Here is a 26,641-nt window from a genome sequence, read left to right as displayed (position 1 = left end):
CCACTAAGGAAAAGAAAGGGGATTCCTTTCTTTTAGATCAGGTTTAACAGGGGGGCCTGAGGGACAGAGGCACCGTCTGGGGAGGTTCCAGTGTGGGAGGAAGGAGGTCTCCAGGACAGCCACAGCGTCCTAGCCGAAGACGAACGGGTCAAGCACCTTGGACTCCACCAACCACAGGGTGAAAATGTTTGAGAAAAAAAAATCTGGAGAATTCCAAGCCCCAACCTTGACTTTGCCCTGCCCAAGCACTCTGTGGAATCCACACCAGCCAGGGCCACGCAGGCACTGAGTCAGGCCTCCCCAGTGACCCAGAGGTGCTCTAAAGCACAAGAGGATGTGTGCTGGGGACGCACAAGCAGACACGGGCCCCTTTATTAACGGGACTTGAGCATCTGCAAGTCATGGTGTCCTCGTGGGGTCCTGGAACCAATCCTCTACAGGGACCAAGGAACCCGGGTTTGGACTGGGTTTTATTTTGGTTTTGAACACAGAAAGAACCAGAAACCATCTCAGAGCTTCCAGAAGGGAAGTGTGCCTGGCCAGATTGAATTCCCTTTGGTTTTCCCGAAGCCTTTTCCTAAAGCTCTCCTCGTAGGGCGAGTGACGCTAGCTTGTCATCAGTGGCAGGGCGGAAAGTGCCCTTGATGACACATTTCCATGAGGACAAAGTGAGCCCTTACAAAACAGGAGTCAGCGTTTTTTCAGGACAGGGCCAGACAGCAAAGCCCTCAGCCTGGCAGACCTTACTCGGGTTTGTTTTGTTTGGGGGGTTTTGTTCTTTTTAACTACTCTTTAGAAATGCAAAAACCGATCTTAGCTCTGTGAGCCACACCAAGGCCGCCTGGGGCTGAGCCCAACTGACTGCTGTCCTACAGACAACAGCAAGCAAGTGACCCCACAGGGACGTGGGAACCAAGTGACAGAGGCTTGGAACGCGGGCACCCACTGGCCACTGCTGGGTTTGCCAGACACAAGGAAGAATGGCGGTCCCGGGGTTGAGGGTGAGCGGGACAGGGAGGCGGCACTAATCCAGTGTGGTTAAGACCCGCGCCTTGGCCGTCGATCCTGTCTAGACGGGAATCCTGGCTCCATTGACTGCTTCTGGCTGGTGACTTCGGTAACTGAGCTGCTCCCTGCCTCAGTTTCCCTATTTTAAAATGGGGCCAATGGGTCCTGCCTGGCAGGGCTGTGCATAAAGGACTGGGTCCCCTGCCTCGGTGTCAGACCTCAGTGACCCATGCCTTCCGTTGATCTTTGCTGCTTTATTATGGACATTGGATCTGTTGAGGCATCGAGGCCCTGGACCCAGAGGTCTCTGCTCCCCAAATCACTTGTCAGGCGGGGCAAACGAAAGCAAGCACAGAAATGGGGCCCGGGTAAATCCGAATGTCAGATAAACAAGGAATCATCTCAAGCGTGAGAATGTCTCAGGCAATATTCGTATTCACAAGAAAAAGCAATTCACTGCTTGTCTGCAATATCAAATTTAACAGAGCATCCCGTCAAATTTTATCAGGCAACAGGGATCCCAAAGTGCATCTTTCTTTGATTCTACAAGGAAAACAGCCATTTGCAATGGAAGAGAGGGGTTGGCTTGCGGATTCCAGGGCTGTGGGTGCAGCCAGTGACGGGGGTGTGCTTCACACGCACCAGGGCCTGGAATCAATCCCCAGCACTGCAAAATTAAGTAGAAAGTGCAGTTTTCTGTGTCTCCAAAGCCCTTTTGCATATTTTTGCTCACTGGAACAGGGAAGTGCAACTGATGAGGTGGGGCACACCTGTCAGCCCAGTGACAGGGTGGGGCTGAGGCAGGAGGATCACAAGTTCAAGGCCAGCCGCAGTCACTTGGCAAGACCTGGTCTCAAAATACAAAACAAAAAGGGCTGGGGATGTTGCTCAGTGGAGTCCCCAGGTTTAATCCTGTACATACACAAAGAGGTGGGGGTGGAGGGGACACTGGCTGAGGTTGTGGGGTTCTCAGAGCACTGGTGACCTGCCCAAGGGGCAGAAGTGCTCCAGGTTTCTGCCACTGTGAGTGGCGGTAAGGGGGAGAGCGAAAGGCGGTGTCCGAGCCATCGAGAGGCCAGGCTGGAGGCCAGGCTTGGACAAGGAAGAGGCAGGCAAGGCCCTCGACAGGGCTGAAGCCATCAGAGGGGTGAAGACGGGAAGCTGCTTCACTGCGAAACCCGAGGGAGGCCCAGCTCAGCTGGGGTGGGCACCCCTCCAGCCGGTGCTGTCTGTCCCCTGCTCCAGGGGCGCTGAGCACCCCGGCCCACCTCGGCAGGAACACGGAGGCCCTCTGCACCGGCCTCCTCAGCCGGCTCCCGGCATGCGCTCTCACCTTCAAATCGCTCGCTGATGTCCGTGCAGTTGGTGCTGTTGGTGCACACCCTCCAGACGTCTGCAGAGAAGTCTTCTCCCACCCACCAGGCCTGCAGGGGAAATGGGCACGGGGTGGTTAAAGGTGCAGACACCCTCCTCCTGGTGCCTAAAGCGGGGCTCTAGCAAGCTGCAGCGGCTCTCCAACTGCGGTGTGCAGGCGAGTCACCTGGGATCTTGCTCAAACGCAGTCTGCATCAGGAGGCCTGGGACCAAGGAGCTCCAGGCTGCAGTCTGTGAAGGGTCAGAGGTGGCCATGTCCTCATGGCCCGTGGGGGAGAGGGGGCTGCACTGGTGGTAGTAAGAACAGAAGGGATGCGGGAAAATATGGGGGGTCGCAGGATGGCAGCTGGGAAGGATGACACGGAGGGGGCAGCCAGAAACGGGGCGGGGTGTGGAGGGAAGACTCGCCTACCCCAGTTCAGTGCCTCCTTTCCCTTGGAGCTGCTGCTGCTCCAGCCCCTGCCCCTGCCTTCCTTCCACTTTCCCCCCCCCCAGCAGACGGGAAGGCTTCCGCCTATCCATGGTCCACCAGCGTTCATGGGCCCCCCACTTTGTACCCAGTGACGGGCGGGAGTGCGGCTGCACCTTCTCCGTAAGCAAATGTGGGGGCTCTCGCCCCCAGTGTCTCTAAGTCTGGAACACGTTCAGGACCCCATAGGACGAGGAGCAGAAAAGAAAACGGGGTTCTAAAGGGACACGCACGCTATTCATCTCACAGGCGGGGCGCTTCCAGGGGGCCCAGACAGGTCCACCGTGTGATCCCTGCCCTAGAGCTCTGCGTCCACCTTCTCTGACAGAACTAGGACCAGGAGCCTCGGGGCGGTTCACATCCCAGCTCTGCCACTTACAGCAGGGTGAACCGTGGCCAGGGCTGAGCTGCCCTGGGCTGGCCCCCCACTGTAAGCCGGTGCCAGGAGAGTCCTGTCCTCCTGGGTCACGGGAGGCGATGCACAAGGTCAAGGCAGCCATCGTCACTGTGGTAAGGTGCGCCTTACTGTTCACCTTCTCACCCAGCAGGAGCCTGTGTGGGCGGGCGGGGCCTTGCACGGTGCCCGGTGCGGTGTGACTGCCCCTGAAATGTCTGCAATCTGAAGTGACCAGGATGGAAGCCAGGCCTTTGGATAAGGGTGTGGGCTCAAGGGATCTCCGTGAAAAGCTTCGCTGCTGCCTAGAGGGTATTATCTACACCAAGAGGTCTTCAAATACATTCTTGCCATGTGGCTACCAGCTGGACAGAGTTGAATTCTCATGGGGACACAGAGCCTGGAAAGTTCTGAGCACGGGCTCTGCTGGGGAGGGCATGGCCAGGTGAACTAGCACAGGGAGGGGCTCCTGGCTGATAAAGAGAGGTTAAGAAGGCAGTAGAGGTGGCCTGGGGGGTTCACCTGGGGGACCTGGGTAGTGGCTCTCAGTCAGGGTGGTTTTTCTCCTAGGACAGCTGGCAAGGTCTGAGGCATTTTTCGTTGTCACAAGAAGGGTAGAGGTGCTCCTGGCACCTAGGCAGAGGCCGGGATGTTGCTCAGCCAGGCACAACACACAGGACAGCCCGCAACAAAGAACCACCCAGGCCCAGTGACAGCAGGCTGGGCTGAGAACCCGGATCTGAGGAGCTGATTCATGGCATCACAGCCGTGTGGGGAATCGGAGATGAGGGGACCAGGGTCCGTGTCCTCCAGGACCCACCATTCAAACCTGAACGTGGTTGTTCCAGGAGGCCCAGGCTGAGGCCAGGAGTCCTCATGCCTGGGCTCAGGGACACCCCCAAATGGCAAGCATGCCAGCAGAGTCCTTGATCCTGCCACGACGGAGCCCAGGGCTCCGAGCTGCGGGAAGGGGACTTACGTTGTCGATGGTGGCGACGAACAGCAGGGCCGCGGAGGTGATGTGGAAGATGATGATGAAGGCAAGGAGCACCAACATGGTGGCAGGGCGGGCGGCGAGGGTCACCAGGAAAGCCTAAGGAGGGGAGGGGCGGAGTCAGAATTGTCAGGGACGTAATGGAATTCAGTGGGGTCCTAGAAATATCCAGAGGGTTCTCCTCCTCTTCCCTGGCCTGAGGCTGGAAGGGACCAAAGTCTGGCAGGAGGAGCTGCCCACTGAGAGACCCAGCAGCCCAGAGCTCCTGTGGAACAGGAAGGTGAGACATCAAAAGCTGGGACTCGGGGCTGGGGCTGAGGCCGGGCCTGGGGCTGGGGCTCAGAGGTAGAGCGCTCGCCTAGCACATGTGAGGACCTGGGTCCGATCCTCAGCACCACATGTAAATAAATAAAATAAAGATAGTGTGTCCATTTACAACGAAACATATATTTTTTAAAATCTCTGCAGCTCTTCAGCAGACAGCAGGCAAGGTCAGGAAGGAAGAGCTCTGTGCATGTTAAAATGCCGTTCCTGATCACCTCCATCCCAGAAACCCGTCTGGTATTCACTGCCACAGGCCCTGCTTTGTGACAAAGCAAAATGACCATGGTAGGAAAATATTTCTTTATTTTTTTAAACTTTATTTTATTCACTTATTTATATGCAGTGCTGAGAATCGAACCCACTGCCTCACACATGCTAGGCAAGTGCCCTACCACTGAGCCACAACCCCAGTCACGAAAATATTTCTTCATGATCTGACTGCCTATGAAATGAGTCCCCACTCAGACATCCGTCTTCTTAATACCTATCCCCATTTGAACGACCTTGGCTCATAAAATACACCATGTGACAGACAGCTGCCATTTCTTTCCTCACAAGAAGACTACATTTCCCAGACACTTTTGCAGCTAGGTTGGGGTCACAGGTCGTTTCCCTGGACCACCCAGAAGAACAGGTGCGAGTTCTCCCCCAGCAAGTAGCTGGGGACAGCGCAGCCACAGTACACTCGAGCCTCACACCCTGGGCAGAGACTGCGACTGAGAAACAAGCCTTTGAATGTTAAGTCACTGAGATCCCAGGGTAATTTTTTTATTCTGGTAAGACAATCTGAATAATATACAACAGGAAATGATTGCGAAATGAAATTGGAGATCTGGCAAAAGAACCCGAGCTGTCCTCAACTGATGAAGTGACACTGGATCCTGCTCAAAGGGGACCAAAGGCGTCCAAAGGCGTTAACATGTGAGAACTTGTCGGGGCTGGGCTAGTCCCCAATAAAAGAGGGACAAAATAAACATCGATGATGTGGGGGAGACGGCATTGGAAAGAGCAGTTTCAGTACCAGCCGGTAAAAGGCACACTCGGGAATGTTGGTGAGGCCTTTGAACAGTTTTACAAACATGACCATTGACTTGGTCAACAAAAGAAATGTCAAGCGAGGGTGTCACATCAACCCCTAAAATCAACACCTGGTCACTTCTTTCATTCCAGTAAATTGTGACCAGATTCTAATATCTCATGTTCTTGTAGAACCCAAAATTAATTTTTAGTCTCATTTTTTAAAATACAGTTCATATCAGACCTTGTTTTGACTATGATGAAATTTTTGCCCAGTTTTAAATGGCATAAAACACACATGCTTGTACACACACACACACACACACACAACTTTTTTTTTTGCCAACCACTTGCCTAAACCAAACCTCTTCATCTAAGTGAGTGTAGTTCTCAAAAGGAAGCCCATTTCTCACACTGCCACAGTACAACAATCACAACTACGAAATTCACAATACTATTATCTCACTTATAGTCCACAATCATTTCTCAAATTATCCCAATAATATTCCATGTAGCTCTTTTTTTTTTTCCCCTGGCCCAGGATCCAACCAAGATGATTGATTGCATTTTGATGTCAGGTCTCTTTTGTCTTCTTTAATCTGGAATATTTCCTCCACCTTTCATTTTTTCTTATGACATTGATATAAGAATATTGACCATCTATCATGTAAAATGTCTGGCAAATGCGCATTTGATGTTTCCCCACCACCTGTTCGGGTTGTTTTCTTGGCAGGAAAGCTACATAAGCCATGTGTCCTGGATGTGCCCCACCAGGAGGCTCGGTGTGTCAGAGGGTCCCAATATGGTGAGGTCCACTCTGACCGGCTGGTTATGATCTGCCGTATTCATTCATGGCACATTTTCTTTTGTGATTTAATGGTCATTTGAGGGGGAAATATTTTTATGGTGGTAAACTACACACATAAAATTTGTGATTTTATGCCATTAGTGATATTTAATACATTCAAAATATTATACATCCATCATCACCATCCAGTTCTAGAACATTTCATCATCCTAAAGGGAAACTTTGTACCCATTAAGCAGTCACTCCCGTTCCCCTCCCCACAGCCCAGGCATCCAGGGATCAGCTTTCTGCCTCCATGGATTAGCCTTCTGTAGACCTTTCCTATAAGTGAAATCATACAATACGTGGCCTCTTGCAACTGTCTTCTTTCTTCAGCATGTTTTCAAGGCTCATGAATGCTGCAGCATGGATGAAGAGCTCTTCTGAGATCATGCAGAGAACCATTTCTAAAATATTTCTGAACTAGGATCGTTTAAGATGGCCTTACTCTGGCTATCTCTTCTCTCCCTCCTCCTCTAGTGAACATGCACTGCAGGAGCCCCCCACCCCCTCTCTGCCAGTTCCTCCCTCCGACCATGATCACTCTCCCTCTGTTATCCCCTCGTGGGACTGACTGAGGCTCCTGGGCTCACACAGGGGCTACTCCTTGAGACCCAGGACTCACCAGAATGGGCCAGGAGCTACGTGGCTGCAGAACTCAGTCCCGGAGGTCCCAGGGGCAATTCCGTGCATCACCACTTAGAAGAACCCAATGAACCAGCTCAGAGATTCTTCCAATTCTTTTCAAATGGACAAATTCCCCTTTGTTCAGGCCTGCGTCATTCTCAGTTGCCATCGCATGCTGCCTCCAAACATGCATTTCTGACCCTTGGAAAAAAGTTCACAAACCATGCTGAAGGCCACGTGCCTAAAATATTGGCTGGAATGTCAAAAGGTCAAGTTCTTCTGGTCGTAAAATGCTGGATGGTGATAGCTTCTTGTATTGTCCAGCTCAGGTGCCACAAAAGCATACAGACATAAAACCAAAACTTTCTAGGGAAAAAAAAAAGGCTTTAACCCATTTTTTTCCCAAGCATGAAATTCAAATGTTACAAGACATGATTTTGAATGGCGAATTGACATAGCATTCAACCACGTAGTGAGAAAATCCCCTTCCAATGTTCCTGACTACACCGAAAAACAGTGCTAGTCTGTCTGTAACGCCAATTTTGTTTTTTCAAAAAGAAAAGGCAGAGCTTTGTTAGGCCATAGTTTGTAGCTAGAATTTAATAACATTTTTTGAGTTTATTATACTTATTTTCAAGATTCTTTCTTTTTATAGTAATAGATTTATAGTAATGATATAAAGTATCATTTCAAAACAAAATTTATTTACCTTTTAAAGTGAGTCATTAAAGAAAAATATTACATAAATAAAAAGTGTTAGCAAAATCCCTGAGAATGGTTCTCAAATGCTTGATGTCTGAGAGGCACTGCCTTAATCCCTGGGAATGATTTCAGTTGAAAATTTCAGACATCGGGAATAGGATTCTGCAGAGAAAGGGGTAATTTTTTTGTTACTACGGTCAAGTAAAGTCTGAGTGCAGCATAAGAGAAAGGCTGAAGTTTATATATATAGGGGTGATTTGAGATTGTTTTGAGTCATTGGGTGCCCACGAAAACTAGGGAATAGAGAAGTAGATGTTACCTACTTAGTATTCTCCCAAGAGGACATTTGGAATTCAGATCTCCAGTAAAAAATAAGTAAGTAAATAAAAGAGGAGGGCTGTAAATCAACGATAGCACTTGTAAACCCAAGGACAGTGCTGGTGACCCGACCAGAAGCTTTGGAGGAAGCTTATAAATTGAGGAAGTCCCATAAATCTTTAGGAGGGAATAAAAATGACTCTCTACTCCTTCATCTCTATACAAAATAAGTCCCCTTCCTCTACCACTACCGCTGGTCAGTCTCCCAGAGCCTTCCTAGAAGTAACCACTCTTCAGTTTCCTGTGCATCCTTCCAGAGATACTTGTCAGGAGGAACGCGTAGTTCACTCCTCCGCCTGTTTCCGTGTGGAGGGAGCAGCACCAGAGTAACACTTCCGACCTCATGCCCCGCCCCTCACTCTCTCCTTCGCTCCTGATTGGAGGAGACACCCACCGTCCCCTTTCTGGATTGGCGGAGCTCATCCACAATGGCGCCTCCTCGAGCATTTCGTTCCTGCCTCCTAGGGTTGGACCCCCCATCCTCAGGCCTAGCTTTTCTCAACTATTAGTAACCCCACAGACACCCATCTTTCCGCATGCACACGAATCCACCTCATACCTCCAATGGCTGCCTAATGTTCTGTTGTGTGGCTGTGCAACACTTTTCTCATCTGGTTCCCTGTGGATGCCATTTAGGCCTCGAGAATTTGACACTGCCGCCAGTGAACATCCTTACACTCATTCTTTTTGTTTTTTCCACACTTGTGTTAGTATCTCCACGGGGGAGATTGCTGAAAGTGGAGGAGCCTGAGCAAAGAGTATGTGCATTTAAGTTATTTCACTTGTAATTTATATTTTAAATTTAATGTACTGCAAAGCACACTGGACACATCAGTCCTGTCAGCCTTGATCTTTGGAGGGTCTTCAGAGGGTATCGAGTACTGTCCGCATTCACACATGACATGGGTGGGTGGGTGGAGAAGACTGGATGTCTCGTCTCTGATTTCTTGGCATCCTTGGCTTTCCCCAGGAGTATAATTCTGGCCTGTATAAACCAGCCTCTGCCCTTCCCAGAGCTTGTCCCAGCAATGCTGTCTCCTTGCCACAACACACACCCATGTCACATCCTGTCTTCTCTGGAGACGCTGAGAACAAACAGCTCCCTGGGCTTCATGTTGGATGGAGACGGGCTCACTGAACCCAGGGTGACATCAGAATTCATCCTTGACATTCAAAGAAAACTTCGCTGCCCTTCAACAAACATAATATTGAATGCTGGTCCACCTCCCCCACCCCTTTTTCCTGCAGGCTTCAGTGCTCTGCCACTGTAGCCATGTTGGCCATGTCCCTCAGCTATCTCCTTTATCCCTCAGCTCACACTCTCACGTTGTCTAGTTCTCAATTCAAACACCTCTCCTAAGAGAAGAGCCTCTGACCACCCCATGTGAAGTTGCCACTCCTCCCTCCAGCATCTCTGTCCCATGCCCTGGGTTTCTTTTCTTCCGGAGGACTTGCACAGTCTGAAGGCATCTTATTCATTTGTTTATTTATTGTCTGTTCTTCCCCTTTGTTTTTCTGCCACACTTGCTATACAGACAGCTGTCATTTTACAGTTATAGAAATGTAGAACTACAAAGGCCTTTGGAAAACTCAAAGCCCTGATTGTCCAGAACTGAGGCCAGGGAGGGCCAAGACTTGATGGAGTCCCACAGCAAAACAGGAACAAGACCAGGTCTAGAAACCTGCTGACCAATTCCAATCACTCTTGATCTCAATGGGAGACCTCTCAGAAGCCTCCCAGAAATCTTTCAGAAATCCACAACCATTTTCCAAAAGCCTCTGTCATGAGCCACATTGTTTTTCCCTTTTCAGTTTCTTCAGGGGCTGAGCAGAATGTTCTAAGAGGCCTCCTGGGCTTGGGCGTTTACCTGCCTCAGTTCAGGGGACTGTACTAGAGGAACTTTCCTAGTTCCTGTCTGGTAACCAAAATCCTGTGATTGCAGCGTTTTAAAATATCTTTTGTCCTATATAATAATGTGATGGTTAAGAAAAACATATAAACAGAAACAAAAGACTTATGAGGAAAAACCACAGTCTCTGCCCTACCTTAGTCCTGCTCCTCATAAATAACCACTTTCAACCCTTTCAGCTACCCTGCTACCTCTCCGTATTTCCAATCTCTGCACTTCTGTTTTCTGAGTATTGTTGCTAATTTCCTGTTTAGGGAGGAGTTCTCTTTTACTGCTGTTCATTCCCCTCCCCTTCCCCCATTATCCTAATTCAGTCTTTACTCAGAAGATCAATAATTGTCCCCTATATGTTATCACCGTGTAAACACTATACACTGCAGAGTTGAACAGTGTGCTATTTGTCACTCTTTGACACATTCTTTTTCCAAAGCATTTCTAGTTGTCTTTCTCGTCTTTATTTTCTTTTCTCCCTCCTCTCTGTGGCTCCATCTATTTTCCATATTTCTTTCTAAGCTCTGCCTCAACTTTTTTCTCCTTCTGCCTTCTCTTGCAAAATCCCAGGTGCAAAGCTAATGTACAGTGTCCATTTGAAGCTCATGGTTAGACCTGACTTCGTGGTGCACATTCTCCAGCCAGTCCCTCTCCAGACTCTGCCCTGTCCGGCTCTCTGCCATGTGCAGCCTCAGCAGCTGCCACTGTCACTGGACAAAGAGGGCAAGCAATCTATCCACACATGGCATTCTTCAGGGAAACCTGGCAAATTCGATTCTAGGCTGGCCTAATTCCAAGACATGCCGGAGGTAAAGCATATCCCTGGGGAGGGGAGCCCAGAGGGGTCATCCCACATGAAAATGAGACTCGTTGTGATTAAAGGTCAGTCTGCCGTTTACATGGCGTGTCCTGCGCTGGTCTTCATGTCAGTTTGATGAAGCTGGCAGAGCAAGAGATCATTAACCACATTTTACAGATGAGAAACAGGCTCCCAAAGCCTTCAGATGATTTGCCAAACTTGGCAGAGCTGGTACTCAAACCCTTGATTTTCCAGTTCCAAATCCTGGACGCTTCTCTACTCTCTCTTTCATACTCCTATGCCTGGGGCCTAATGAGAAGCAGGTAAGAGGGCACAAAGCAGCAAATTGTCATTGTTGCCCTTTACTGTTGGCTGGACTGTCCTCGACCTTTGCACCGGCAGGAGGGCTTTATAAAGGCAGCTTCTCCCTGCACTGGCCCAGTAGCTAACGTTGAGATATAACTGGCTATTCAAGATTAAGAACTACACCTCAGTCTTCCTTAGCACTAAAAATAGGGTTTCCTGCATTTTTAATCCTTCAGCTCCTTGGCCAGGCGTAAGCATTTATCTTCATTGATCCACTTGAGATTGGTGTGGATCAGGGATTATGAATAGGGTCTTGATCATTGAAGAGTCATTCAGGCACGGTGGAATGGATGCAGTTCTGCGGTTTCTGTTTATCACAAAGTGTTCCCTTCTAACCAGAGTCATGTGGTTCTCACTGGGTGCAATAAATCACCTGGGCGCCCCAACCTGGAACATTCCATGACTGAAGCCCAAGTTCTCCGAAGTCTGTAAAATGCCCATAAAACAATCACATAAAATAACACAGAATGCAAGATATTAGACCGTAAGGGGTTCTTAGTGTAGTTTTGTTTTGGCAGCGCAGGAGACTGAAACCGGAGTCCTCTGCACCACTGAGCTACATCCCAAGCTCTTTTTTATTTTTCATTTCAAGATAAGGGCTCTCTAAGTTGCCCATGTTGGCCTCGAATTTGTAATCCTCCTGCCTCAGCCTCCCAAGTAGGTGTGCTCCATCTTGCCCTGGTTTTGTTGTTGTTGTTGTTTTTAAAGGAATTGGTAACCATGGTAGGAGAAGAAGCAGAAGGGTTTCCTCAGCAGCAAGCATCCTCTGGGCATCAGGCCTGGATAGCACAGGGCTGAGGAGAAAGGCGGGAGGAGGGGACAAGGCACTGGGAGGTATGGGTGGCGCACAAAGAATGGAATATTTGGGACTCGCTGACTTTCGAGCTCCAAAAGTTCACAAGGTGGTGGACAGTACCCCAGAAATGTCCACCCAGACCTCGGATAATAGGTACCCCAAGAACTGATGAAGCAGAGTCTGACTATCTCCGCAGCAGAGGTGCGGTCCTGCGGCGCCACCGTACACTGCGTGGAAGTGTGCCGCGCATGCGCCGTGCCAGAGTTGCGCGGCTAGCCCCGGGTGTGATGCAACACAAATGCCTGTCAACTGGTGACTCACTGGCCCGCCCCCTCCCAGAGGCAATATCCAGTTTGCCATGGACGGTGTGACAACTCTACCGGGGTCTTGTGGGTGGAAGGAAGGCCTCAGGACCTGCCCCCGGGCCACCCAAGTCCCCTTCCATCCCCGCTATTCATAAGAGCAGCTCTCCGCCGTGGGAGCCCCAGCGCCTTGGGACGCACCCCGTTACGTGCACAGGAACACGAGAGCCCGGCAGGAGAGCGTGCCGCAAAGACCAGCGCTGGTCGCCCAAGCCCGTCCCCACCGCAGGCCGTCCTTCCTACAATTGAAGCCACGCCGTCTCGCCTCTGCCGCAGCCTGTCCGGAATCCCGGGTCAGAGGACACTCTCGAGGTGTGCAGCCTTTCCATTCGGACGGAGCCGTCTGGAGGCCCGGGGCAGCCTCCCACCAGGAGCCTTCCACCCCGGGCTCTCGCCAAGCGCCTGGCAGGCCTGGCACGGAACCCCGGGGAAGGCGGAGCTGCTGCGCCCTGCCAGAGGGATTCCAAGGGCCACTCTGGAGCGGGTGCCTCAACCCGGGGCTGGCGGGAGCCCAGGCCCCTCCCACTGCCCCAGCACTCCGGGGACCGTGGTTTTGGCCTCTGTTTTCAGGAAGGCAGAGGTCAGCTCAGCCTCCTTCCCTGGTGTCTGGACACCTGCCAGCCAGGAATATCCAGGCTTCCGAGATGCCCTGGGGACAGCGGAAGTCCACGCGCCCTGGGCGGCCCAGCTTCGAGCTCACTGTGGCCAGGGCTCCAGGCACAGGGCCAACAGTTGGTTCTGTCCGGAAACGGCCTCAGGCAGGACACTGGAATTTGGCAGTGCTCCAGGGCAGAAGCCACCGAGGAGGATTCTGTCTGCACAGCCCTGGGTCTTCCAGCCACTGGAACTGTGAGACCAGGACGCCGACAGTAAGGACAGCCACCATTAGTGCCTCGCCTGTGCCCTGCCTGTGCGCAGCTCTCCACACATATCGAGGGACTGATGTAGGGAGGGGCAACACTTAGCCCCACTTCATAGGTCACTTTACCTATAAGGCCCAGAGGTTAGGAAACTTCCAGAGGTCACTGCTAATAAAGGCTGGACCTGGGACTCAAAACCAGGCAGTCTGCCCCAGAGACCATCATGCTGTCCAGCCTAAGCCAGGATTTCCCTCCCTTTTGGGGTCCTGTCACTTTAAGGCCTAATGCGGGATCCATCCCAAGTCCTGGGTCCATATATGGCTTCAGATGTTGGCCATAGCTACCTGTCCTTCCTCCAGGCCCCACGTCCTGGGACAGGCTTCGTGAAGCACCCTGGGGACAGGGAAGCAGAGGATCCGGGGTCACGCCCAGTCCTGCAGCTGAGGGCTCTTCCCATCACTGCATCAGAACAGACGTCTGTCGCAGGGGCTCAGCCCGCGTAAGGACAGGCAAGGACTATGGTGGTCCACTTGCCAGGGGCTCAAAGGGGCAGATGTGTCCTCATTAGCCACTTCACTGGTGGCAGGACAGGGACTCAGTCTTCAGGTCTCAGCCTATTGCTCATTCTGTAAAAATGGAGCAATTATTCACACCAGGGACAGTCACTGAGCACCCACCGTAGACCAGGCTCTAGCGACCCAGAGGAGCAGGGCACACCCTGTTCCCTGGAAGCTGCGGGCTCATGAAGGACAGGTGTATAAGTAAGTGGGTGGAACCTGGCCACGCGTGTGCAGGAGGCCGCGTGTGGTGGGGCTGGCCCTGGGTGGTGGGGGTGGCATCACAGAGGAAGTGACAGCAGAGCCGTGGGAGGGGGCAGGGCAGCACGGGTGCAGGGAGGGTGTGTGCTGGGCAAGGCCCAGAGCAGCCGGAACCTTCCCCGAGGCAGGAAGCTCGCAGGTGCTGGACGTTACCCCAGAGGCCGAGGGAGGTTCTTGTGCAAGAGAGGCGGTCACAGGATCTGCTTCTGCAGGGAGGGAACCATTCCACAGCCTGGAGGGACCGGGAGGAGCACCCCGGCCGGCTGGGAGCGGCCCAGCAGAGAGGATGGAGGTCCTGCTGAGGTGGGAACAGGGCTGGGTCGGGACCCAGGGCTCTGCAAGGTGGAGTGGCCACGGATTGGTGAGGAGCTGCGGGGTGGAGCGAGGACTCTGGAGGGCCTCGGTCCTCGCGTCCTAGAGTGGAGGCTGCTCCCGCCGTCTGCACCAGGCCGGGGTGAGAGGCACATCTGGAGGACCCGGGAAGCACTTCGTGTGGCTTGGAAGTGGCAGGAGAGCAATGGTGGGCGTGGGTCCAGGCAGTGGGAAGCACGGGGAGGCGCGTCACTCGGGAGAACAGGAGCCCGGAAGGGAAACCCCAGGGTCAGGCTGTGGAGGGCAGGCGGAGCCACTGCCAGGTGAGGGAGGCCAAGGGACAGGCGGGTGCGGGGAAAGGTGACAGAGGCAGAGCAGCGAGCGCCTGGGTGGGAGAAAGCAAGAGCCACCGACTCCAGCCCACTCGACTCCCACCCGCAGACTAGAAAAGCCGCAGGGGGCGGAGCCGCTGGCTGACTGACAGCAATGTCAGGAGGGGGGCGGAGCCCTCGACCCTCCCTCTCCCGTGGGCTGTGGCAGGTGTGTCCTCTGGCCTTGCACCTCCCTGCAGGATGCTCTTCCCGGCCCTGAGAAGGAGCCGCGCCCATAGACGGCTGGGGATGTGCTTCGAGGGTGATGGAAGGAACCAGAGCACAGGGAGAAGCCAGGCTCTTCCTCCAATTGGGGCCAAAGAAGGAGAAAGAAGCGTCTATGGAAGGCCTGGAGGCCACAGAGAAGAGACCAGGCTCAGATGGCTTCGTGGTTGACTTCTGCCAGACATTTAAAAAGAATAATGCCAACTCAACAGAACGGTCCCAGACACCGAAAAGGAGGAACACCCCTTCCCAAATCATTCCAGAAGGCCAGCATGACCCCGACCCCAAACCAGACCAAACACCACAAGGAAAAGACAAGTGTCTCGTATCCACAAGTTAAAAAAAAAAACAAACCTGAATTTCAGCAGATCAAATCCTTCCATGAGGAGGTGGGGCCTATTTCCCTCCCATTGGCCTCCGTTTGTTTTAGCAATGAAAAGTGGCAAAAGTGACATTGTGCCAACTCTTACTGGTGGGCTCAAGAGGCTTCCTCTCTGCCCAGCTACTGCATGAGCAAGCCTGGGCTGTTCTGCAGTAGGGCAGGAGGCCACACCCAGACCGCTTCCCAGTGAAGAGTGGCCACTGCCCAGCTGACTCTCCCACTGACCACAGGCACAAATGAGCCCACCCACCAAGCCCAGCCCAAAGGCCCACCTGTGAAATCAAACCAAATTTGAGTTTTCTGTTGGAGCCATCACATTGTGGGGTGGCTTGTTACACAGCAAGCGCTGACTGACACATGGAGGCAGCACTGTTTACTGGATTCAGAGCCGGTCAAGGACAGAAAGCACCTCCCACTCACCTCCCTAGCGTCAGGTTTGCTCAGAACGAAGTGCTAGAAGAGAACAGCTCACAACCGCCATTCTGCCCCGATCGCTGCCGTCAGACACAGAGCTCACTGCTGGCTGCCGTCACTCAAGAGTTCCCGAAGGATCAAACTGCCCAGCCAACCCACGCCGCAGCCCAGGGAGAGCTGGGGGCGCCTAGAGGCCCTGGGCGTGCCAGCCCGGGCAGGTGGATCGGGCCAGGCTGCCGGGCCGGCAGATGTGAAGTCTCAGGGCCCTCACAGCCCTTCGGCCAGCAGGGCCCTTCGGTCACAGAGCGCCTCCTGCCGCTGACTTTCACGCGTCCCCTGGCGTCCGCTGCGCAGTCGCAGCCATTTCAACTCTCCTAAGTGGCAAGAGTGGTCAAGGAGCAGGTGGCATTGGCAGGCGGCTTGGCCAGCTTCTGGACCAGGGAGCCGGGGCTCCGCCCGGCTGGCCTGCAAGTTCATTCGGGATGGACACCGAGGCTTGGGAATGAGCGGGCAGCCATTCCAGAAAAACCAGGTCAGAACCCAGGCTTGAGCCAGTCCGACTGGACGGACTCGCCACTTGACCATGCGGGCCTCCTGGGGCCCAGGGACCACGGAGAGAAAGTGGGGAGAACCGCCTGGCGCGCAGGATGGCATGGATGGCGGGCGTCACCGCGCCGTGGCCGAGGCGTGGGTCCTCCCACACCCCTCGCCCACTGCCACCACTCCTGGACAGGAGCCACCACGTGGAAGTGAACCACCAGGGCTGTCTCCGTGGGCCGGAGGCAGCGAGGGGCCTGAGGACCACCAGGCGCTGTTTCGCCCACGGTCCCTGCTCTGCCAGTGCCAGCACTTCCCGAATCCTGCGTTCCCACACCGCCTGCTGATGCCAGGTATGTTCGTGGACCACCCGAATTGAGTCACTCATTCACTTTTTAAATGGACGCTTTTTTGCCAGGTGTGGCGACGCACACCTGTACTCCCCGTGGCTTGGGAGGCTGAGGCAGGAGGATCATGAGTTCAAGGCCAGCCTCAGCAACTTCGTGAGGCCCTAAGCAAGACTCTGTATCAAAATCAAAAATAAAAAGGGCTGTGGAGGCAGCTCAGAGGTTAAGCATCCCTGGGTTCAATCTCCCCAAGTAAACAAACAAACAAACTGACACCTTCTAAAAGGAAGGCTTATTCCACAACTGAAAAGGAAAGTCAGCGCCTGCCACAGCCAGTGGGCGCTGGGGACATGCACAGGGAACTCAGAGCAGCGCTTCTTTGCTAAAACAAGGCCTCTCAGGTGTTTGGGAAGTTCTAAGGCTGCCTTAGCACAAAACCGAGATCTCCTGTTTGAAAAGGGAGTGAAAAGAGACCCTATCCTGTTACCTTAACACTGTCTGGTCCCACCAAGTGTCCGTGCGAGCCACCTTCCTGGGGCTGCTTGGTTGGCCCCAGTGGTTCTGGGAGGGGATTTGGGATGAGATTTACATTTGAGTTGCTGGACTTTGAGTCAAGCAGATGTCCTCCCTATTGGGGGTGGGCCTCATCTAATCAGTTGAAGACCTGTCTAGAATAAGAAGTTTCTTCAGATCAGGAGGTGCCAGCAGATGGGCTTCAGACTTGGACTGCAGCAGCGGCTCTCCACTGGGTCTCCAGTCTGCTGGCTGCCCTGCAGATTTTGCATTGGCCAGCCTGCACAGTCACAGAGTCAGTTTATCAAAATCAATCTCTCCCTCTCTCTCCTCTCCACATACTGTTGTCCCCCCTGAACCCACAGTTTCGCCTCCCCCAGCTTCAGTTACCTGAAGTCAAACAGCACCCAAAAATATTAAGTGGAAAATTCCAGAAATAAACAATTCATGAGGCTTAAACCACACACCGTCCTGAGATGAGTGACGAGCTCTCAGGTCACCCCGCGCATCCCCGCTGAGGCGTGAACCAGCCCCGTCCAGTGGATGGTTGTACGTGCTACCTGCCCACCGGGCTCTCGGCCACCTTCCCACTCAGCAGGCTGCCCGTCACAGTCAAGCACAGGACTCGGGGCTCTGAGGTCCAGGGATCTCGGCTGCGTGCGCGCACTGTTCCTCCCGTTCCCCGTGCGCACTGTTCCTCCTGTCCCCGCGCAGCCCCAACCCACGCCGACGCGCCAGCTGAGCCCGCAGGGCCTCGACCAGGACCTGGGGGGCGAGGCCAGCCCAGGGGTGGCGCTGCCGGCTGGGGGCCCCTTCAGGGGCTGAGGTCACCTTCCGGGAAGAAAGGCAGCCCGAGCACGGCTCCCTCCCACTGGACGCCACGGCGGCGCTGGGACGGCGACACTGTCCCACCGTGGCAGCGAAGCTGACCGCCGAAGATGGACCGGTCCAACCTCGGGCACCGCAGCTGGAAGGCGCTGGGGTCCTCAGGGCCGCCCGCCGCCCAGCCTGGCTGCTTCCGCAGCCTCCGGTTTCCATGAGTCTGTGCCCCGCGACCCGGGACCTCACTGCTACCCACCTGGCCCTGACCCTGGGGCCTGGCCTCTGAGCGAGGGTCACTTGCGCCCCCTGCTCGGTACCACCACGCGATGTGATTTCAGGTTTGTCCTTGATCCTCTTTCTAACACGAAGACGCACAGTTTAAAAAGAAATGTTTTCTGGCTCCTGGAGACGGAAAATCAGCGTCACTTGCCACGAACAGACCTTGGTTGTGAAAACAAAAGCCCCCGCCAGGCTGTCGCGTGCCAGAGGCGTGGAGCGGGAGGCCGCCAGGGCCCGAGAGGCCCGAGAGGCCCGAGAGGCCCGAGCACGCGGGGCTCTGCTCTGCGCGGAGGGGAGCACTTTCTCACCCGGGGGTTTAACGTCCCCTAATGGCGGGGCCACCCGGTATTGCTCGGGGCCGGGACCCCGCCCTCAGAAGGCAGCGCGGCGCGGGACGCTCTTCCACGGACTCCAGTCCTATCTACAGGGTCCCCACCTAAGAAACCCCAGAGCAAGCGCCCCCTTGCCTCCGCTTCCCCAGCCCCTCACCCGCCAGCCTGTCCCAGAGCCCTTGGTGGGGCCCCGGCCCAGGAGCCAGCTTCAGGCCTGTAGGAACGTCACCAGAGGAAGCTTCCGAGGACTAGAAACCAGGACACGGCTGGCGCTACAGTAAGACCTGGGGAAGCAGAGGAATCAAGAGCGCCACCCGAGGAACAGGGAGCCACGGCCTGCAACCCAGTCTGGCAGCTGCTCAATCAATCAATCACGGAGCTTTCAAGGACACAGCCACTCCACTCGCAGGCACATACCCAAGAGAAATAGATAACACCTGCACGAAAAAACTTGTGTATGAACGCACACAGCAGCACTTTCACAATCACTGAAAGGAGGGAAACGACCCACCCACGCATCAAGGGATGAACGAATACAGGAAGAATATTCCACACCACGGAATATTATTTAGCCATGAAAAGGAACAAGTCCTGACAGATGCTGCAATGCAGGGAACCTTGAAAACATCCCGCTAAGTGAAAGAAGCCAGAGCTGAAGGCCAGTCTGTGATTCCATTCACATAAACATCCAGCACAGGCAGGCCCGTAAGGCTGAAAGTGATCAGTGATCAGAGCTGACGGGGTGATATCTGAACAGAGAGGTCTCTTTTTGAGGCAATGAACACGTGCTAAAATCGACCATAATGGTGGCCACACATTTCAAGCAAAGAAGTTCTGAGTTCACGGAGGCTGGTCGACACTGGGCCAGGAGGAGGTGACCCAGGTGCCCTCTGCTGCCTCCGATGCGGAGAGGAGAAGCCCTGGGTCAGGAGCTGTTCGAGGGAAGGGCCCAGTCTGAGCGGGGAGCCCTCTGAACACTGAGGCGGAGCCCCGCCTAAAACCCGTCCCCACCCAGCACCTGGGAGGGTCCTCCCGCAGCAGCAGGAGGCAAAGCCACGGGAAAGGCTCCTGCGAGGGGCGGGCGGAGTGTCCTCAGAGGAAAGGCCTCTGAGCGCAGCCGAGGCCTCGTCTCTGCTTGGAAACTGCAGTAAGAGCCCCAGGAACGGTGGGGCAGGGGCCAGCCCACAAGCCCATTGGCAGGGGGCCAGAGGGGCAGCCCTGGGGCTTCGAGTCCAGGCCGGTCCTCCAAGAGCCCTGAGCCCATGAGGACAAAGCACAGCCGGAGGCTGAGTCCTCAGCTCTCACCGAGCACTTACTCTGGGAGGCCCCTGTGCACGCCGTCCCTTGCATCCCCTGGGGACTGGTCCCAGGAACCCCCTCAGACCCAGCATCCAAGGAGACTCCAGCCCCATAAACCAGCACGGGGCTTGCCCCTCACCGGCGCGGGCCCTCCTCTGCTGTGAGTCACCTCTAGGTGCCTTCCGCGCCCCACACGCACGCCGCTGTGTGGACACTGCTGGACGGGATCGCTCGGGGAGCGGGGACTCGGTCTGCGCATGTTCCACAGACACAATTCTGTTTCAGATCGTTCTGGTGGAGACTGCGCAGAGCCTCAGATGCGGCATCCACCGAGCAGCGGGTGTCAATGTAAAGCTGCGGAGCTTCCAAGAAAAGGCACCCTGCACGGCGCTGGGCTACCCCTCCCACGGCGTGGACGGAAGCCGAGCGCCACTGCACTCGTGACGCACGCACGCCGCCTGTGTCTCCTGTCGGGCGGCGGATGACGGCGGAGGGCCGCGGACACTGCCTGCAAAGTGGGCTGCAGGCGCGCTCCCTCCTGGGACCAGAGAGGAAGAGCCCCTCTCTTGTGTGCCTGGCCCGCGTTTCTCTACCACCAACACCCGTCGGGGGACCGTTCACAAGTGGCCAGGGAAGAAGGTTCCGGAGCCTCGTCTCCTCCAACAGCTCTGCCCCGGGCACAGCGCACGTGCCCACTGGACCCGCTCCTCGGGGGTGGGAAGACGAGCTTGGCACAAGCAGCGTGCCCTCGGGGCAGCGTGCCTGGTGGCCTGGGGCAGCCCTGGGTGGCATTTTCTGAGGGGGCTCTCTGGTGGACACCCGAAGGAAGGAGGGGAGCGGGCGGGACGGGGAAGACGCCTGAGAGACGCGGGGAGCCAAAGCCAGGCCTCAGCCTGCGGAGGAGCAGCCCCACGACTGCCCTGCCCGCTGGCCGGCGGCTGGCCTTTTACCCCAGGGCCCCTGCGTCATTTGCCGAGGGTGGACCTGGGGACGGTAGGTGGGGGCTGACCTCCCAGGGGCCTCTCACCATTTTGGGGAGTGGGAAACTGAGGCCGCAGCCCACACTCGCTGCGCGGGAGACCAGTGCACCCCACATTGGAATCCCCCTCTGGGGAGCCCTGCACACACTCACTGCCTCACTACCCTTGCTAGCTTGAATCGGTTCTTTCTAAAGGCTGGGGACTGAACCCCAGGCCTCAGACATGCTAGGCAGGTGATAAGCACCTGCATGCTCAGTCCTCCGTTCACTGTGAACTGAGTACTACCCCGCCCGCGGAAAACCAGCTTCACCAACGAGAGCAAGCCATTTAGGTAACACGCCTGAAAGCTAACGTGCGCATGTTCCAGTTTTTGACACCATCTGTATACTATGGAAATCGATTCCAAACACCTTGAGTTGTGTGGACCCCACTCTGAAGAGTCCATGAAGCCTGCCGGGGAGAGGGAGTAGCTGCCTGACCCCGACTTCCAGAGCAGCCCCTCTCTCCTGGCCCACACAGCAGCCTCATCTCACAGCTCATCCAGGGCCTGGGGCCTCCCTTCTGGGCCTCCCCCTGGGGCCTGCTGCAGTACGGGGTACCTGGGGGGGCTGCTGGGCTGCAACGGTGAACCCAGTAGCGACAGACGCGGTCCCTGTGCCTGGCAGCTCTTGCCGACCCAGATGCCATGGGACTTAATGGTAAAGGCATGGTTCTGATTTGACCTGGGGTTAGGAAACTTCCTAGAGAATCAGAGAAATTCCGAAAGGGTGAGGAGAATTCTCGCACAAGAGAGGATGGGAGCGTGGAGACAGGAGAGGAAGTGACGGCTGGAAGTAGCAGGGAGAGAGCCTTGAGAGGTAGACAGACTAAGGCCAGTGGGCCTCAGCAAGAAGCCAAGGGAGACCAGTCCGGAGAGGAGCTGGACCTGTTGGCCCAACGGCAGGGGCAGCAGAGGAACCTGCAGGACGCCCCCAACCCGCCCTCCAGAGTCTGACATGGTTCCTTGCAGGTGGGGCTGGGAATCGCATTTTATCAAGACCCCCAGGCAGTGCCGTGGGCAGCCCGCCAGGGACGTCTGAGTCAGGCGGTGCAAGGCCTGGTTTTTTTTCTTCATTCTTTATTTTAGGAGTAATTAAAACTACCGAAGCGTCTTGAAGTGAGGTGAGCAGAGGAGTAACCTGGTCAGCTTTGCTCCTCTGCACCATCCATCTGGGTAGGCAGTGGATGGCAGGGCCGGGGCGGCTTGGGGACAGTGGTCATGGAGCTGGTGCAGTTGCCAGTGTGACAGATGGAGGTGGCCTCGGCCAAGACGGCGGCCGCGGTGAAGAGAAGAGGTGGATTCGGAAACACCAAGGCAGGGCCATTCCGGGCTCCCCGGGTAAGCTGTTGATGGGCATCGGTGGACTGTCACGGAGGGCCTCTTCGCTCACAACCTCTCGGACTCCTGACCGTCCCTCTGGGTTTCAGGACACTTTCTACACTAAATAAGAGGACTCAGCGGGGCTCCCTTGCCACCTTTGACTTAAATATATATATATATATATATATATATATATATATATATATCGCATCATCTGATGACCTACGTGTCTTCACAGAAGTGACTGAAGGAGGAGGGGATGCGGGGTTCCGATCATCACGCCCCCAGGACCTTCAAGGGCTGAGACTGCTGACTTTGGAGGAAGGACATCCAGGATGTCCACCAGCACTTCTGTAGCAAAGGAATATTCTGGGCCCCAAAAGCCAGGATTATTCCAAGAGGAGAGGAAGCCGTTGATGTTTTCTGGGAAGCGCAGGAAGGGGCCACATCCAACAGAGCCCAGGAGCCTCGGGCTCCATCCTAACTCGGGCCCCGGCACGCTGTGGGAGTTAAGCGTGGTTTGCTGAGCTCTAGAGCAGGGATCAGAGTAGCCTCGGCCTCCGGGGGTGCCGTTCACTTTAAGTGCGGTCCCGCGTGACCTCCTCTGCACTGTGGAACTGCTCTGGAGGAGCCATGGTGATCACCACCACCACTGGCAACTCTGGCGAGCCCCAGCCAAGTGCCCCACCCTAAAACACCAACTTAGACCGCAGTGCGAGCCCGGGTCTCCGCCTGGCCCCTGGAATTCTCTGAAGCCCTGGACTCCCATTCCCAAGGTCTCCCAGATCCCTCCCCTGGATTTCACAGTGCCCCATGGACACACGCCAAGGGAACCCACCGTTGCCCACTCTTCTCCAAACCGTTGTGAACATCTGCCACAGCACTCGGACTGGAAACCCATCGTGCCCACCAGGCGTCCACATCGTGACGTTCCTAGGGGACTGTCCGCCTCCTCAGCTCAGAGCCCATTACCCGTCCCTGCTGGTCCTGTCTGCAGAGCCTCCTCCACACAATCCATCTGAGACTCCACAGCCAAACTCACTACCTGAGGTTCGCCTCATGCCTCCCTCGTGCCGGAAGAGCTGCTGTATTCAGCGGGTTTGGCGCAGAGGTCATCCCTGTCATAGCAGGACTGGGGTCCCTTCACCCACGCTGGGCACACCGGGCCTTCCCCTGGCTCTCTCCAGAGGCAACCACCTCACCTGCTGACCATCCTTCCAGGCCCCTTCCTCATGCATACAAGACGTACGCGACCAAGAATACGCAGCAGGGATTTTTGTTTATTTTTAGATAAACAGTACCTTTTCCATGTACAGTTGATCATTTTTTTTAGCTCAGTAAGGCCACACAGGTTTTCTATATTGGCACATATAGTTGAAACGTGTTCTTTTTAATTGGTGCAAAATATTCTGCAAATCATGGGTAGTTCTTTAGGTGGCTCTCCCTGGAATCCTCACTATGGCGGGAGGGGAGGCGAGGATGCTTCCTGACCCATCTCAAGCCTGGAAGGCTGTGGAGAGTCCTCGCTGGCCCGCCTGCTGCCTGCGTCCCTGAAAGGCATCTGTGGGTCTGAACCTGGAGCAGCCTTCTGAGCTCAGCAGGCCTTTACTAGACGTCTGCCTCCTTTGAAGACAGGGAGTCCCCCTTTGTATTGTCAGAGTCCCCGTCAAGATTAAAGTGGGCCAGCCAGCCTCTCCCTCTGCCTTGCTTTGGTTCAAGCAAACCACACGTCTCTCAAGCCACCTCCACAGGCGTCCATCAATATGTCACCTCCTCTGATCCTCAGAGCAGCCGGCCAGGGTCAGGGGGTGGAGGATGAGAAGACGCTCAGTAGCTAAGCCGCAGGTCTCAGTCTAGAGCTGAACCCAGTGGCCTCTGGGAAGAAGGGGAGCTTGGGTAGGAAGCTCGAAGATGCTTCCAGATTAGACCTGATGGGGAAGGTGTGAGGTGTTCATCCCGATCCTCATCAGAAAACCATCTCCCATGTGCCCGTTAAGGAAATTCTTAAGTAACATCGTGGGGGCTGGAGTCACGGCTCAGTGTGGCGCACTTGCCTGGCACATGTGAGGCACTGGGTTCGATTCTCAGCACCACATATAAATGAATAAAATAAAGTCCGTTGACAACTAAAAAAAATATTTTTTAAAAAATTGTCAAGTTTTAAACATCAACATTCATTCGACCCTAAGTAGTCGTATCTGAAACCATGGCTTTGTGTGCTGTTGACATATATTTTTCAAATGTCAACCAAGAAAAATACGTAATTAATCTTTTTTTTTTTAAATGTTCTGCTGCAGACCTTTTAAAATTATCTTGGGTACCACCAATGATGACACACTTTGGGAAACATTCATTAAAATAAGACTAATGAGGTACCTGGGGTCGTATTTACTTGCTAATTTTTTATTAAATTAAGTTCCTTCTAAGGAAAGACAGTTCACCAGAGAAGTTTGCGATTAGCATGCAAGAAAAAAAAATATCTCAAGTGAGCGGCTCTGCTCTGGAAGCTCCCGTGGGTTAGACCAGGAACCGTCTGTAGACAGGGAATCGCCTATCTCTATATCCTGCATGTGACAGCGACTTTCCCTCCCAGATTTCTGAGGCAAGTACTAAACCAGTATCACCCTAGCGATGCCTCCCGCGGCTCTGGACCCGGAGTCCCAGGAAGCTTCCAGAGGCTGATGTCGACCGCGAAGGGCAGGAACTGGAGCAGCCCCCATTCCCCCTTGGTCCCTCACAGGTCAAGGGAAGCCGGGCTTCCCAAGAAAGGTGAGGGCCCAGGGTTCAATTCCTCATTAATCAAGAGATCCCCGAAACAAACCCACGGTCTTGCCTGGGAAGGAGGGATGGGCTCCTCCTCCCAGGCCCTCCAGTCCCTCCTCCCGACACCCTGCCCCCCAGGCGTGGCAGACCTGCCCCAGAGTCGTCAGATGCCCAGTGGGAGGTGACCCACTGACCGCAGCCCTTTGCTCACCCTTCTGCAGTTGGGTGTGAGCATGGAAATCCAGCACCCTAGACAGATGACACAAGGTCGCTGACCCTGGGGACCTTGGAATCCCACTGACACTCCCCACCACTGGACGCCTCAGCTGGGACGAGGCCCCGCACCCAGACCTAGTCCCGGGTCTGCTGCCAACTCCCTACGTGACTCTGGAGACTCATTCCACCTCTCTGAGTGTCCCAAGCTGTCAAGCTGGCACTTTCTACGGTCCTTATGTCCCCAAATTCCCCAGTCTTGGCGCACAGCTGCCCTGAACCCATTGCTGGCGTCCCTCAGCGTGGCTCCAGTCCGAGGCCGGGCCGCCTGAGGCGTCCAGGGGACTCAGGAACACCGCAGCCCGGTGTCGTCACCACCGCCAGCGGCCGCCCTGGGCGTCAGGTTACCAGCTCTGCCTCTGATATTTTTAGACGCCCCTGGTCTGGCCTAACAAGAGCCAGATGCATCGATTCCCAGTCCCGCCAGGGTCCTGCTAAGACTGCGCTCCCTGGCAGACTCCCGCCGAGGGGACAAGGAGGGGAGCCTCCTCTAGGCGCACCCCCACACCTTGCCCCATTGCTTCCCCAGACAAGCCGAAGCGGCCAGCGCCAGTTCTCTCTCTGACAACTGCCCTTCCCCCGTTCCAGCCACTGGCAAGTGCCCACTTTCTGAGTCCTGTAAGACGCACACACAGCCTCCTGCACAGGGTCGCACCCGTGACCTTTAACTTCTCTGCTCCCCATTGCCAGTACCTGGGACCCCAGCCCGCCTTTGGGTGATGACTACCACCATCTCCACTGTCGGGAGCTCCCTGTGGCTGAAGACCCTTCCCCCAGCGCTAAAGCTGGGTCAGAGGCCCCACTTGGTCAAAGAGCTGGGCATCAGCCACAGCTTGCAACACACACACACACACACACACACACACACACACACAGAGTCAGCAGCCCCCCCGCAGGGTGGCTGGATTCCTGTCTCCCAGCCCACCTCGACACCCAGCAAGCCTGCAAAGTATTGATATCTTTTTGTCTCAACAGATTTCCCTTTCTGGCCGTGTCTACTGAGGGTGGTAATGACAAAGAATGGCCCTCCGTGAGCCCCACCGGCCAAGGAGGCACAGACCAGAGGCAAGGGCAGAGGAGGATCCGCAAGACCTGGGCCAAAAAAATTGGTCCTCAGGGTGAATAACCTGTGACTAGAAAATTGAGTCAGTGTGTGTGTGCTCGAGTTTAGGTCCCAGCCTGAAGGTACTGTGGGAATGGCAGAAGAGAGATCTAGGTGTCATTCTGGATGTGTGTGGGGGGTGCTAAATGGACGCACCTTGTGTTCACAGTCTGGGGCAGCGCCAGCCTGAGAGGGGGCCCGCCCCTCTGGGTGGGGCAGCGGCCGAAGCTCAACCCCTCCAGGGCTGCTTCCTGGCCCTCCCTCCCCCTCCCTGCTGGCCACCTACAGGGCTTC

General features: G+C 54.9%; 1 protein-coding gene across 2 annotated transcripts in view; it reads right to left on the bottom strand.

The window, feature by feature from the left end:
* Nucleotides 1–26,641, bottom strand: part of Emp2 (epithelial membrane protein 2) — a 33,924-nt gene that overhangs the window by 5,365 nt on the left and 1,918 nt on the right. Inside the window, exons 1-3 of one of the 2 annotated variants that reach the window (XM_047533124.1) lie at nucleotides 7,053–7,255; nucleotides 4,225–4,338; nucleotides 2,342–2,432 (exon numbers count right to left, since the gene is read on the bottom strand). In XM_047533124.1, the coding sequence (XP_047389080.1) occupies nucleotides 2,342–2,432; nucleotides 4,225–4,302 (169 nt within the window). In that variant the 5' untranslated portion in view covers nucleotides 4,303–4,338; nucleotides 7,053–7,255. Of the gene's footprint in view, nucleotides 1–2,341; nucleotides 2,433–4,224; nucleotides 4,339–7,052; nucleotides 7,256–26,641 lie in introns of those variants that run through there. The other variant, XM_047533123.1, reaches the window with a different exon arrangement.

The sequence above is a fragment of the Sciurus carolinensis genome, chromosome 18 (assembly GCF_902686445.1).
Source record: "Sciurus carolinensis chromosome 18, mSciCar1.2, whole genome shotgun sequence".
In the NCBI taxonomy this organism is placed as follows: Eukaryota; Metazoa; Chordata; class Mammalia; order Rodentia; family Sciuridae; genus Sciurus; species Sciurus carolinensis.
This window is presented reverse-complemented; position numbering and strand designations above follow the sequence as displayed.